The 14,300-nt window shown below is 41.2% G+C and overlaps 1 protein-coding gene across 1 annotated transcript in view; it reads left to right on the top strand.

Moving 5' to 3' along the window:
- Window positions 1–930: 930 nt before the first annotated feature.
- Window positions 931–14,300, top strand: part of abcc4 (ATP binding cassette subfamily C member 4 (PEL blood group)) — a 411,789-nt gene continuing 398,419 nt past the window's right edge. The window contains exon 1 of the mRNA XM_080198151.1: window positions 931–1,422. Coding sequence (XP_080054277.1) covers window positions 1,349–1,422 — 74 coding nt within the window. The 5' untranslated portion in view covers window positions 931–1,348. The remainder of the gene's footprint in view (window positions 1,423–14,300) is intronic.

The raw sequence follows: 14,300 nt of genomic DNA, 5'->3' as shown, positions 1-14,300 counted from the left end.
CTCAACAGGCTGGTAGTGGAGTTAATCAGTAGCAGCATTCCTAAATTGATATCCGATTTCCACATGCGGACTGTAGAATTTCACTGCGCAGAAGGAAACTACTCAGAAAGAACTATCCAAGTTATCTTATTCCCCATACTTCTCTATTTTCTATTCTATCAACTGTTTCTCGTGGAACATTCCATGTCCTAATAATCGTTGAGGGGAAAGCACGGTGGCTAGCACTGCTGCTTCACAACGCCAGGGACCCGAATTCAGTTCTAATCTTGGTTGACTTGTTCTGTATGGGTTTCCTCTGGGTGCTCCGGTTGCCTCCCACAGTTGAGAGATGTGCAGGTTAGTTGGATTGGCTATGCTAAATTACCCTGTAGTTCCCAGATGTGTAGGCTAGGGGGAATTAGTGGTAAACACATGGTGTTACAGGGGTAGGACCTTGGTCAGATGCTCTATTGGAGAGTCTGTGCAGTTTCGATGGACCAAATGGCCTCCTTCTGCACTGTAGGAATTCTATGATTCATATCAATAGTCATTGTATCATCATATTTTATTTGGTTCAGTAAAGTACTGCTGCAGACAATTGGTTACCTGCTGTTAAGAATTGATTCTATTTTCAGGTATAAAGGTTTCAAAATGGAGACTGGGGCGTGTTGGCTGATGGAAATAAGTTATAAGGAACAATAAAGATAATTGCATATATAGCCCAACTGTAAATTCATTTCTGATGTAATTATCAAACCAAAATTGCTGAATGAAGCAAGATCGGCGGTAATAAAGAATGTAATGTTCCTCAAAAAACGGATTAAACTGCTGGAACCTCATGGAATAAAATAAGAATTTTAATACTACTGCCCAGGTTTGATTTTGGAGCCACGGTGGAAAGCAGAAGTAGGTTTTCGGTTTGATGTTAATTCCGGCTAATTTTTATTTGCTGATAAACGAACACAGCGGGAGGCAAGACGGCCGGTGTTTTTGAAATACCTGAAGAAAGATTGTGACGAAAAGCTGAAACGTTTAAGTTGCCACAAGAACACCGGAGCCCCAGCCGCCGAGTTTCTTCAACATCGTCCCCCGGGCGTTGGAGGAGAAGGAGGTGGGGGACAGGGGCTGGCTTTCTTTCGGAAGTGATTGGTTGACAAGAGTTAGCACTAAGCCTGTCGCTGCCGGCACAGAGAGAGAGAGAGAGAGCGCGGCGGCGGCGCGAGCTCCAGGGCCAGGATTCGGCGCTGGAACGTTGTGTGATCTCCGGGCTGGAGCCTCCCCCCGCCCGCGGGGCCGGGCTACACGCGCAGAGAACTCCCGCTGCCGGCTCACTCACTGCTGCTCCACACAAGGCGCTACACAAACTAACATGGAGCCTGTCCACAGGGAGGATAAACCAAACCCGCTAGCGACCGCTAATATCTTTTCCAGTGTGTTTTTCTGGTAAGTTCTGCCAATAGGATTGTTTTGTCCGCTGACCTCCTCCAAGTAATTCAAGATGAACCATTTATTTCAAACAAAACAGAAAATGCTACTATATCGCCCTGACAGCGTCTGAGGGGAGAGAAGAGAACCAACGTTTTGCCTCGAGGTGACCCCCCCCCGGCATCTCAGAATTTTCTCATTAACTGAGGATTGAACTTGAAAGTTGTCTCGAGGCTCGGTTGGCTGTAATATTGTGTGCAACCGTTCTCTGATCCCGATAACTCGTCTTGGTTTTTCAGTGACAGGCCCCAGATCGTTCCTGTTGTACACTGGCAAAGTGTTAACCAGTACCGGCTGCCCCAGCAGCTTTCTGTTAGGTGCTCTGTTGTGTACCTTCAACCTGTCAGTAAATGTCGCAGATAGTAAATGAATAATGTCTTTTCTAATGGTGAAGGAGGGTGGCTTTCTCAGGGCAACCTTCAGATGCTCCTACAACACGTGTCAGAAACGAACATTATCATATCTTTATATTCATTTTTTTCCTCGTCCATTGCGTTATAGCGATGAACAGGAACTGAATGAATAGATGTCGGTTTCTTTTTGTGACCGGGGGCGTAAAATGGGTGAACAAATTTTGAAATTCATAATTTTTCGCAGCAAGTTTTAAAAGGTCGGTGAAACATAAACTGCAAAGCAAGATGTTATTTCCAGGAGGACTGGCCAGACTGTCGTCCGTAGGGTAGGGGATTAACGGACAACTAACGCATTTCGAGGACTTTAATTGAGTGAATGAGTTTTTTTCAGTACCAAAAGTACCAGTATTGCAAAATAGATGTTACAGATTTAAAATAATTTGGCAAAAGAACCAGCAGGGAATTGAGCCTTTATCCCTAACATGACCTGGTATTGGCTAAAAAGACGTGGAAGCAGATTCTGCCATAACAATGGATACATACTTCAAGGAAAAGGTGTATAGGCCTGTGGGGAATCAGCCAGATACTGGGAAGAATTGGTTAGCTCTTTCAAAGAGCAGACCTGAGAGATTAAGTGTGCTGGCTGATTTTTTTTTTTATCCATTCAAGGGATGTGGGCTTTGCTGGCTAGGCCAACATTTATTGCCCATCCCAAATTCCCCTTGAGAAATTGGTGGTGAGCTGCCTTTTTGTGGTGGAGGCACGTTCAAGGGTAGAGAATGCTTCTATAATCCACTCTTCAAAATTGTGAATCAAATCCTTAGGAGAATAAACAAAAAAGACTAATTCTGTACATTTCTACACATTTAGCACATAAGTAGCACAGAGTCCACTTTTGTACTGTTTCTGCAGAGTGCTTAACTCAGGGAATTTGGCTATTGAGGGTTAGTTCCTTGTTAAAATTGTTATTTTTGCCTTTAGCATCTAGCTTAATTTTAATCTTAATTTAAGGTGTTTTTCAAGACACTAGTTAGGTCTAATTAGGAAATGACGAAATACTTAGTCATGGCAGCATCTGAGAGGAGAGAAAAACGGAGTTAATAGATGGGATTTTATGGCTTCGTGTAGGCTAGACCGGAAATTCCTGCTTGAAGTCAATGGAGATTTTGTTGTCAGATTCTCACCTGCAGCAATTCCTTGACAAGTGAGGAGGTAGAGTTCCAGCCAATGTTTTTGGTTCATGACCTTTCATTTCATTTAACTAATTCTTATACTTTTAACTCAATTTCTCTTTCTGCACATGTTGCTAGACTTGCTAAATATTTATCGATTGTTTCTATTTCTGATTTACAGCATCTGCTGATTCTTTTGTTAGTCAACCAACTGCTTGTTAGTGGCCGTTACAGAATTTGTTAAGACTATTTAATTATGATTTGATTTATTATTGTGACATGTATTGGGATAGAGTGAAAAATATTGTTTCTTGCGCGCTATACAGACAAAACATACTGTTCATTGAGTACATGGGGGAAAAGGCAAGGATAGGATGCGGAATATAGTGTTGTAGTTACAGATAGGATGAAGAGAAAAATCAGTTAAATGTATGATAGGTTTATTCAAAAGTCTGATGGCAGCAGGGAAGAAGCTGTTCTTGAGTCACTTCATATGTGTTCTCAGACTTTTGTATTCATTTTCCCAGTGGAAGATGGTGAAAAAGAGTATGTCTGGCGTGCATGGAGTCCTTGATTATGCCGGTTGCTTTTCTGAGGCAGCAGGAAGTGGAGCATTTCCTGCACATGTGCAGCTGTACACAAGCATTTTGGAAAGCAAATGAAGGATATTATATAACAGGAAGGGAAGCCTTGTTTCAATTATTATATTGGTGGATCTTGGTGAGACTGTGTCTAGAGCACCCTCTGTACAGTTCTGATCTTACCTATATGTATCGCTTCTTGGCTTTTTGGCTAAGATGCAAATGAGATCAAGCCTTGGAAGAAGAGCAATACCAACTCCAATCAGCTTGGATCATGTAGATTAAGCCCTGTCTTGTCAACTTGGATTGGGAATGTCTCAACTTGTTGAGACTGGAAAAAAAAGGATATATTTACCTTTTTAAAGGAAGTCCACAAAAAGGTTGACTAATGCGATAAGAGTACTGTGCTGTAAGGAGAGATTAAGTAGAATGAGCCAGTGTTCACTAAGAGCCTAGAAGAATAACAGGAGATTTCATTTAAAAATCTGAGGCTTGAGATGGTCAATGCTGAAAGGCTGCTTTCCTTGGTTGGAAACTCTTGAAATAGGGGACATAGTCACAGGATAAGTGCTTTGTTATTTTGGATTTGGTTGAGGAGAAATCACTGTGCAAAGAATTGTGGAGCTTCTGGAATTTTCAATTTTAGGTACATGTATAGTTTTTGTGGGACTGAAGGAACAAAGAATGTGCGAGTAGCATAAAAAAATGGTGTTGACATAGAAGGTCAGCCATGATATTGAATGGTGAACCAAGATCAAGAAACACTATGGACTGTCGCTGATATTTCTTATGTTTTGTTAAAATATTTGAAGGAAACCTGCTCTAGAATGCATCCTTTTCTTTTAGCCAGGAAGATCATTTGTGAATTCTTAGTAATGTGACTGTTATGGGAGACCAAACTATTTGTTTGTGAAGGTGTCTTGTATTGATACAGTACTTGTTGTAAACAATTACACACATCCATGAAAAGGTTGTGCTACCTGGGATTTTGCAGTTCTCTATTTTCCAGGAAAGTTCCTGGAGTTGAAAGTATGGTTTGAAAGCATCTTTCATTTTTGGTCTTGAGAAACATTTGTTGGGGCGGATAGCAAATGCCTCTAGCTGCCAAAAGAACATGATTCACCTTAAATGACTGAGTAGGAAGAGAAAAGTTTAAACAGGCAGTATTTAACTGGTAACAGGTCATAGATACTTTATCCATCTATGTGGCAAATTCACCAGGATCTTTAGAAATTTCATCTATAATTTAACTGTAGCATTTGCTTGAACAAGGATCTTCAAGTTTGCAGTTCTGATTTGTCCTGAAAGTGGGCGAATTGCTTGCGTTTAGCACAGAAGAGGCTGCCATGTTAATATAGAAAAACTACAGCACAATACAGGCCTTTCAGCCCACAAAGTTGTGCTGAAATTGTCCCTACCTTAGAGATTACTAGGCTTGCATATAACCCTCTATCTTACTAAGTTCCATGTACTTATCTCAAAGTCTCTTAAAAGACCCTATCGAATCCGCTTCCACCACCATTGACGGCAGCCCATTCCACGCACCCACCAGTCTGTGAAAAACTTACCCCTGACATCTCCTCTGTACCTGTTAAATCTGTGTCCTCTTGTGGCAACCATTTCAACCCTGGGAAAAAGCCCATGACTATCCACTTGGTCAATATCTCTCAACATCTTATACACCCCTATCAGGTCACCCCTCATCCTTCATCTCTCCAAGGAGAGCAGGCTAAGCTCCCTTAACCTATCCTCATAAGGCATGCTCCCCAATCCAGGCAACAGCCTTGTAAATTTCCTCTGAACCCTTTCTATGGCTTCCACATCCTTCCTGTAACGAGGCAACCAGAACTGAGCACAGTACTCCAAGTGGTGTCTGACCAGGGTCCTATATAGCTGCAACATTATCTCTCGACTCCTAAACTCAATTCCTTGATTGATGAAGGCCAGTACGCCATACGCCTTCTTAACCACAGCTTCAACCTGCGCAGCTGCTTTGAGCATCCGATGAACTTGGACCCCAAGAAACTTCTGATCTTCCACACTGCCAAGAGTCCTACCATTAATATTATATTCTGCCGTCCTATTTGACCTGCCAAAATGAACCACTTCACACTTATCTGGGTTGAACTCCATCTGCCACTTCTCCACCCAGTCTTGCATCCTATCAATGTCTCGCTGCAACTTCTGACATCCCTCCACACTATCCACAACACCTCCAACCTTTGTATCGTCAGCAAACTTACCAACCCATCCCTCCACTTTCTCATCCAGGTCATCTATAAAAATCACAGAGTAAGGGTCCCAGAACAGATCCCTGGGGCACTCTACTGGTGACTGATCTCCATGCAGAAGATGACCCATCTATGACCACTCTTTGCCTTCTGTGGGCAAGCCAGTTCTGGATCCACAAAGCAATGTCCCCTTGGATCCCATGCCCCCTCACTTACTCAATAAGCCTTGCATGGGGCACCTTATCAAATGCTGTGCTGAAGTCCATATATACCACATCTTCCTTCATCAATGTGTTTAGTCACATCTTCAAAAAATTCAATCAGGCTGGTAAGGCATGATCTGCCTTTGACAAAGCCATGCTGATTATTCTTAATCATGCTATACCTCTCCAAATGTTCGTAAATCCTGCCTCCCAGGATCTTCTCCATCAACTTACCAACCACTGAGGTTGGACCCACTGGTCTATAATTTCCAGGGCTATCTCTACTCCCTTTTTTGAATAAAGGAACAACATCCGCAATCCTTCGGAACTTCTCCCATCTCCATTGATGATGCAAAGATTATCGCCAGAGGCTCAGCAATCTCTTCCTTCACCACCTGCAGTAGCCTGGGGTAGATCCTATCCAACCCTGGCGACCTATCTAGCTTGATGTTTTTCAAAAGCTCCAACACATCCTCTTTCTTAATGTCTATGTATTCAAGCTTTTCAGTCCGCTGCAAGTCTACATTACAACCACCAAGATCCTCCTTCATAGTGAATACTGAAGTAAAATATTCATTAAGTACCTCTGCTGTTTCTTCTGGTTCCATACAAATGTTCCCACCGTCACACTTGATCAGTCCTATTCTTTCATGTCTTATCGTCTTGCTCTTCACATACTTGTAGAATGCCTTGGTGTTTTCCTTAATCCTGCCTGCCAAGGCCTTCTCATGACCCCTTCTGGCTCTCCTTATTTCCTTCTTAAGATCCTTCCTATTAACCGTATACTCTTCTAGATCTCTAACATTACCTAGCTCTCTGAACCTTTTGTAAGCTTTTCTTTTTACATGTGAAAAGACCAACAATTTTTTTATTCAGTTGTGGGACATGGACATCACTGGCTGGCCATCAGTTATTGTCTATCCTTAGTTGTCCTTGTAGGGCACTTGGGAGTCAACCACTTTGCTGTGGCTCTGGAGTCACATGTAGATCAGACCAGGTAAGGACGGCAGATTTCCTTCCCTAAAGGACTTTAGTGAACCAGATGGGTTTTTCCAACAATCGATAATTGTTACATGATCATCAGTAGATTCTTAATTCCAGATATTTTTTATTAAATTCAAATTCCACCACTTGCTTTGTGCTTTGTTCTTTGTTCTTGCTGGCAGGACTCAAACCTGAGTCACCAAAACATTAGCCGAGTTTCTGGATTAATAGTCTAGCGATAATACCATCGCCTCCCAATACAATTGATGAGTATATTATTATAACAAATGTAATAGATTGACATTAATTAGTATTTAGGATATCCCATTTTGTATTCAGAGTGGTTATAACATGGAAGAAGTTCATGTGATCCATTGTGGCTGTACTGGCTGTCTGAATGAGCCAGTTCCTACTTTGCATATTGCCATTCTCTTCAGAGCTCTGCACATTCTTCCCCTTTCAGTTAATGATTCAATTCCCTCTTGAATGCCTTGATTAAACCTACCACTCGATATGTGAAAAGATTTTTCTGATTTTGCCTTTGTGTCTTTTGCTATTTCCTTACACCAATGTTTCTTGGTTCTCAATCCTTCTACCAAATGGGAACAGTTTCTCCCTGTCTATTCTACCTCATGATTTTGAATTCCTCCATCAATTCTCCTCTCAACCTTCTCTTCAAAGGCAACAGTCTCAACTTTTCCAGTATATCTATGTAACTGAAGCTCTTCATCCCTTAGGACAATACTAGTAAATCTTTACTGCATTTTCTCATGCCTTCACATACTTGGCAAAATGTGATGGCACCCAGAACTAGATACAGTACTTCAGTTGAGACCAAACTCATGTTTTATACAACTTTCCTTAATGGGTAATGATATTGCTGCTGCTAATCTCAGTTCTAAGTAATTGATTCTGTATCATGAGGTAGTCTATCCCCCTCCCCATCCCAAAAAATGTACTACATTTTCTAAGCCAGAAGAAACAGTCATTCAGTGTCTGTTTTGTCAAGCTGCTGTGTTTAGGTGAGATAACCATTCCATTCTTAAACACCAGGAAATATAGACCCTGGCCAATTCACTTAGCTTCTCATCATATCACGATTCTCTCAACCCAGGAGCCAGTGTAGTGTACCTTTGCTGTACTGCTTCTAATGCAAGTTATTCTTTCTTGGCTATGGAGACCAAAACTGCACACCTTACTCCAACTGTGGGCTCACCAAAGCCCTGTACGATTTTGGCCTGACTTCTTTATTCTTGTACTCCAATGTCCTGGTAATAAAGGTCAAAAATGTCATTTGCTGAATTGTTTGTTGTTCCCGCATACTATCTTTGTGTTCCATATATCAGTAAACCTAAATGTCTGAATGTTTAGAACATTTAGAAATTTCTTGCTTAAAAAAATCATTCTGCTTTTCTATTCTTATCCTTACCCTTTCCCATGTTATAATTCACCTGTCACCTTGTTGCTCAGTTTTTTAATCTATCTATATCTTTTTACAAAATCTATGTGTTCTCCTCACAGCTTACATTCCCATCCAGCTTGTACTGTCAATAAATGTAGTTATGTTACTCTGTCACAACCTCCTCTCTTGAAAATACTGTTTATTCCAACTCTTTGCTTCATGTCCGTTGACCAGTCTTCATCTGTGTAATACCTCCAACATATTTTGTGTTCTAACTTTTCCACGGCACCTTGTCAAATGCCTTTGGAAATCCAAATAAAGTACATCCCCTTTATCAACCCTACTAGCTAGAACATAGAACATTACAGCGCAGAACAGGCCCTTCGGCCCTCAATGTTGCGCCGACCAGTGGAACCAATCTAATGACCCTCTAACCTAAACTATTCCAATGTTATCCATATGCCTATCCACTGACCATTTGAATGCCCTTAAAGTTGGCAAGTCCACAACTGCTGCAGGCAGGGCATTCCACTCCCTTACTACACTCTGAGTAAAGAAACTACCTCTGACATCCGTCCTATAACTACCACCCCTTAATTTAAAGCTATGTCTCCTAGTGTTAGCCATCACCATACGAGGAAAAAGGCTCTCACTGTCCACCCTATCCAACCCTCTGATCATCTTGTATGCCTCAATTAGGTCACCTCGTAACCTTCTCTCTAACAAAAATAACCTCAAGTCCCTCAGCCTTTCCTCATAAGACCACCATACCAGGCAACATCCTAGTAAACCTCCTCTGCACCCTTTCCAATGCCTCCACATCTTCCTTATAATGCGGCGACCAGAACTGTACGCAATACTCCAAGTGTGGCCGCACCAGAGTTTTGTACAGTTGCAACATGACCTCACGGCTCCGAAATTCAATCCCTCTACCAATAAAAGCTAACACACCGTATGCCTTAACAACCTTATCAACCTGGGTGCCAACTTTCAGGGAGCTATGCACGTGTACACTGAGATCTCTCTGTTCGTCAACACTACTAACAGTCCTTCCATTAGCCCTATATTCTGTACTCCTGTTACTCTTACCAAAGTGAATCACCCCACGCTTTTCCATATTGAACTCCATTTGCCACCTCTCGGCCCAGCTCTGCAGCTTATCTATGTTCTTCTGCAAACTGTAACATCCATCCCCACTGCAAACAACTCCTCCGACTTTGGTGTTGTCAGCAAATTTACCAACCCGTCCTTCTGCACCCTCATCTAGGTCATTTATAAAAATGACAAACAGCAATGGCCCCAAAACAGATCCTTGAGGTACACCACTTGTAACTGAACTCCAGGTTGAATATTTCCCATCGACCACCACTCTCTGTCTTCTATCAGCTAGCCAATTCCTGATCCAAACTGCTAAATCACCCTCAATCCCATGCATCTGCATTTTCTGCAGTAGCCTACCATGGAGAACCTTATCAAACGCTTTGCTAAAATCCATATACACCACGTCAACTGCCTTATCCACCTTATCCCTTATCCACCTCTTTGGTCACCTTTTCAAAAAAAACTCGATAAGGTTTGTTAAGCACGACCTACCCTTCACAAAACCATGTTGACTATCCCTAAATTTATTTCTCTCTAGCTGATTATAAATCCTATCCCTTATAATTCTTTCCAAAACTTTGCCCACAACAGAAGTAAGGCTCACTGTCTATAATTCCCAGGATGGTCTCTACTCCCCTTCTTGAACAAGGGGACAACATTTGCTATCCTCCAGTCTTCTGGCACTATATCTATAGCCAATGACGACATGAAGATCAAAGCTCTGCAATCGCCTCCCTAGCCTCCCAGGGAAACCTAGGGTAAATCCCATCCGGCTCAGGGGACTTATCTATTTTCATACTCATGAAAATACAGCTGCATCCTCAAAAAACTGTTCTAAATTTGACAAAATTTTTTCTTTTTTTGACTTTTATTTGATCAGACTGATTTTCTAAGTGCATTGCTGAGACTTTCTGAATAGTTCATACCGGCATATTTCTGCTAACTGATCTCAGACTATTGGCCTGCAGTTCCCTGTTTTCTCTTTCCACCCTGTTCTTGAATAGCAGATTTACATTTTTTAACTTCCAATCTTCTGGAACCATTCTTGAATCTAGGGAATTTAGGATACTATAACTTGTGCATTTATCAGTGCTTTTAGAACTTCAGGCTATCGGATTTGTCAGATTTTAGACCTTTAAGCTTCTCTAATACTTTCCTGTTTATATGAAATACTTTTTCATTCTTATTAACCTCTTATTTTCCCTCTATTTCTGGTATGTAAATTTTGTCTTGTATCTGAAATGTGTTTAATATCTCTGCCATTTCCTCATTCACTGTGATAATTTCTGCTATCACTTGCCTATGTTTACTGCAGCTATTTTTTAAAATATAATTGCAGAGATATATATTGTTTTTATTTTCCTGTCTCGTCTACTCATATTATTTTCCCTTTGCTGCTGTCAAAAACTCCTCAGCCTCAGTAGTACTATTCTTCTCAATATTACATGCCCCTTTTTTAACTTCCCTCCTAAGTCATCTTTCTTGCTGAGCTTTTTTTTTTGAATGTATTTTTGATGTCCATTTTGAATTATTTTCTTTAAATCTTTCCCAGTGCATTTACCGCCAAAGCTTTTAATCGGTTTACCCAATTGTTCTTGCCATCTTCCCTTCCCATACTTGTTTTTGTTTTAAAATTCTTGTTCTGGCTGGAGTATGCCACTTGCAAATTCTGTTGTATTATTATGATTACAGTTGTTTTACTGTAAGGCTGCTAATAGAGCCTGTCTCATTGCACAAAACAAGATCTAAAGTAACTTCACCTGTACTTGGTTCCAATGATGCTTGGTTCCAATTGTTCTGGAAACTTTCGTGAAAACATTCTGCAAATTTACCTTCTGCGTTTTTATTGTTAATTTAGTTGGTCCACATGGAGATTAAGGGCTCCACAACTAATTAATTGCCTTTATTAAGAGCTCTGTCTCTGTAATAGTGGATAGATCTATACTTTGCAAATGCTTCATGTATTCAGATAAACTGCCTTGATTTTTTTTTGCTACATTCTACTTCATGGACCTTATTTCACAATATGCCATTCATGCTAAACCTCTGATCCTTGTCTTGACCCAAACTGGGAGGAGTTGGTGTTGTGTTTTGTAGCTGGATTAGAGTCCAGAGCCCCAGGGCATGATTTGATCACCCAGGTTCAGATTTGAATTCAGTAAAAATATGGAATTAAAAGTCGAATGATGACTGACAATCCATTATTGATTGTTGGAAAAACCCATCTGGTGGTTAGCACTGCTACCTCACAGTGCCAGGGACCTGGATTTGATATCTGGCTTGGGTCAATGTCTGCGGAGTCTGCACATTCTCCCTGTGTCTGCGTGAGTTTCATCCAGGTACTCTGGTTTCCTCCCACAGTCCGAAAAACATGCTGGTAAGGTACATTGACTATGTTAAATCCTCCCTCAGTGTTCCTGTGTGGACAATGAGACTGGATCATTTTCCACCTGTCCAGTCCCAAAGAGATTGGCATTGTACAGGCAGCTTCACCTTTGGAATTTTCCATCATGGCCACAGAGACCATGCTGTCTGCTGTACCACATCCATTTTCACTCTGTCCACTTGAATGGCTTACTTCGTCATGGGTGCCATGACCTGTTTGGTCATCACCTTTATGGTCCTTGTTATCATCTCTACAGTAAGTGCCTTATATCTGTTCAAGGTCAAGGAATGAGACCTCCATCATTACATTGTGGATCCTCGTGCCTGTTTTACATGCAGTCCCAATCTCTTGTTTCTGATCACTGATCATCTGTATAAAATATTACTAAACCTAAGGAGTATGTCTGCCTTGTAGAAAAAGTGTATAGATAACTCTTGCCCTCCCTGATGCCCCATAACGTTTGCAGCTCTGCCTCCAGCACAACTTTGAACCAGATTTGCTCAAGCTACAAACACTTATTACAGCAATGGGGTTGCCTGGGATCACTGTGCCCTCCACAGGTTGAAGTTGCAGTACACCATCTGCCCTCCTATCTCTGTGTATACTTATTTATTCATTTAGTTAGTTAACCAGTTACCAATATATTGCAATCTCAAAGTCAAAAATGACTTTCCTCCCAGTCTGAACCAAATTGCTGTTTGCGTCAAGCTTCTAGCTTTAGAACTTGGTTCACACAACACTCTGTTTCCCTTATCATTCTGTATTCCATTAAAGTTGAAAGTCTTTGTTCAGGAATTTCTGACTAAACTATTTTTTGCATGTGCTAGCATGGATGGGTGTTTTATGAGTGTTTAATCTGTATAAAGCTTGTTATAAAGTCCAAAGATTCATAGGTTTATCACGTGGAAACAGGCCCTTTGGCCCAACTTGTCCATGCCGCCCCTTTTTTTTTTAAAAGTCGATAAGCTAGTCCCAATTGCCTGCATTTGGTCCACATCCCTCTATACCCTTCTTACCCCTGTAACTGTTTAAATGCCTTTTAAAAGACAAAGTTGTACCCGCCTCTATCAGTACCTCCTGGCAGCTTGTTCCAGACACTCACCACCCTCTGTGTGAAAAAATTGCCCCTCTGGACTCTTTTGTATCTCTCCCCTCTCATCTCAAACTTATGTTTTAGACTCTAGTTTTAGACTCCCCTACCTTTGGGAAAAGATATTGACTATCTAGCTGATCTATGCCCTTCATTATTTTATAGACCTCTATACAGTCAACCTTCAGCCTTCTACATTCCAGAGAAAAATGTCCCAGTCTATCCAACCTCTCCTTATAACTCAAACCATCAAGCCCTGGTAGCATCCTAGTAAATCCCTTCTGCACTCTTTCTAGTTTAATAATATCCTTTCTATAAAAGGCTGACCAGAACTGTACATAGTTTTCCAAGTGTGGCCTTACCAATGTCTTGTACAACTTCAACAAGATGTCCCAACTCCTGTATTCAGTGTTCTAACCAATGAAACCAAGCATGCTGAATGCCGCCTTCACCACTCTGTCCACCTGTGACTCCACTTTCAAGGAGCTATGAACCTGTATCTCTAGATCTCTTTATCCTGTAACTCTCCCCAACCCTCTTACCATTAACTGAATAAGTCCTGCCGTGGTTCAATGTACCAAAATGCATCACCTCGCATTTCTCTAATTTAAACTCCGTGATTATGTTACATTCAAATTGTTTAAAGCATTGGTAGGGAAAACAAATATTTTCCCACTTATGCATTTCACACGCCTTGGTTTTCAGCCTGTTTCCTAAGCTAGATGCATGTGGTGGAGGTAAGGTTTGTCAAAAAATGAGGTTTGAAATTGTTTTTGAGCCTGATGAGAAAAAAGAACAAAGGTGGGAATTTACGGCTTGCTTGGACGAGACTGGAAATTCCCGCCCAAGGTCAACAGAAATTTCTGTTGCTAGACCTTTGCCTGCTCCAATTCCATGGCGGGTAAGGTGCTAGAGTTCCGGTCCAAGTGTTTAAAGAAGTGATTCCTGGTGTGCGGTAAGTTAGTTGTTTGATCTGGCTGAATCACACTGTTGGGTTTTGCTCTTCCCTGTCAAAATTATTTGCATATTCTTGGATCACCTTGGAATGCAAAGATAATTGTATAGGTCTCTCTTCTCCAACATTGCCTTTAACCAAGTTTTTATTCTGCGTTTTAATATGTCCTTTGGTGCCTCAAGATCAAATTTTAATACAAAGTGTTTGATGACTCCCATGAAGCTCCTTAGGATGATGTATGTTGCTAAAGATGGTATATAAATGCAAATTATCTCTTAAACCCCTCAATCTGCCCCCTCAACTCTCACCTCCAACAACAAATACAAGGAGCTGCTGGACTTCTTGACCATTAAGATTTAGACCATCTGGTTGCAGTCA

The sequence above is a fragment of the Carcharhinus amblyrhynchos genome, chromosome 10, assembly GCF_965287045.1.
Source record: "Carcharhinus amblyrhynchos chromosome 10, sCarAmb.v2.hapA, whole genome shotgun sequence".
NCBI classification, from domain to species: Eukaryota; Metazoa; Chordata; class Chondrichthyes; order Carcharhiniformes; family Carcharhinidae; genus Carcharhinus; species Carcharhinus amblyrhynchos.
Note: the sequence above shows the minus strand (reverse complement) of the source record. Positions and strands in the feature narration are given on the sequence as shown.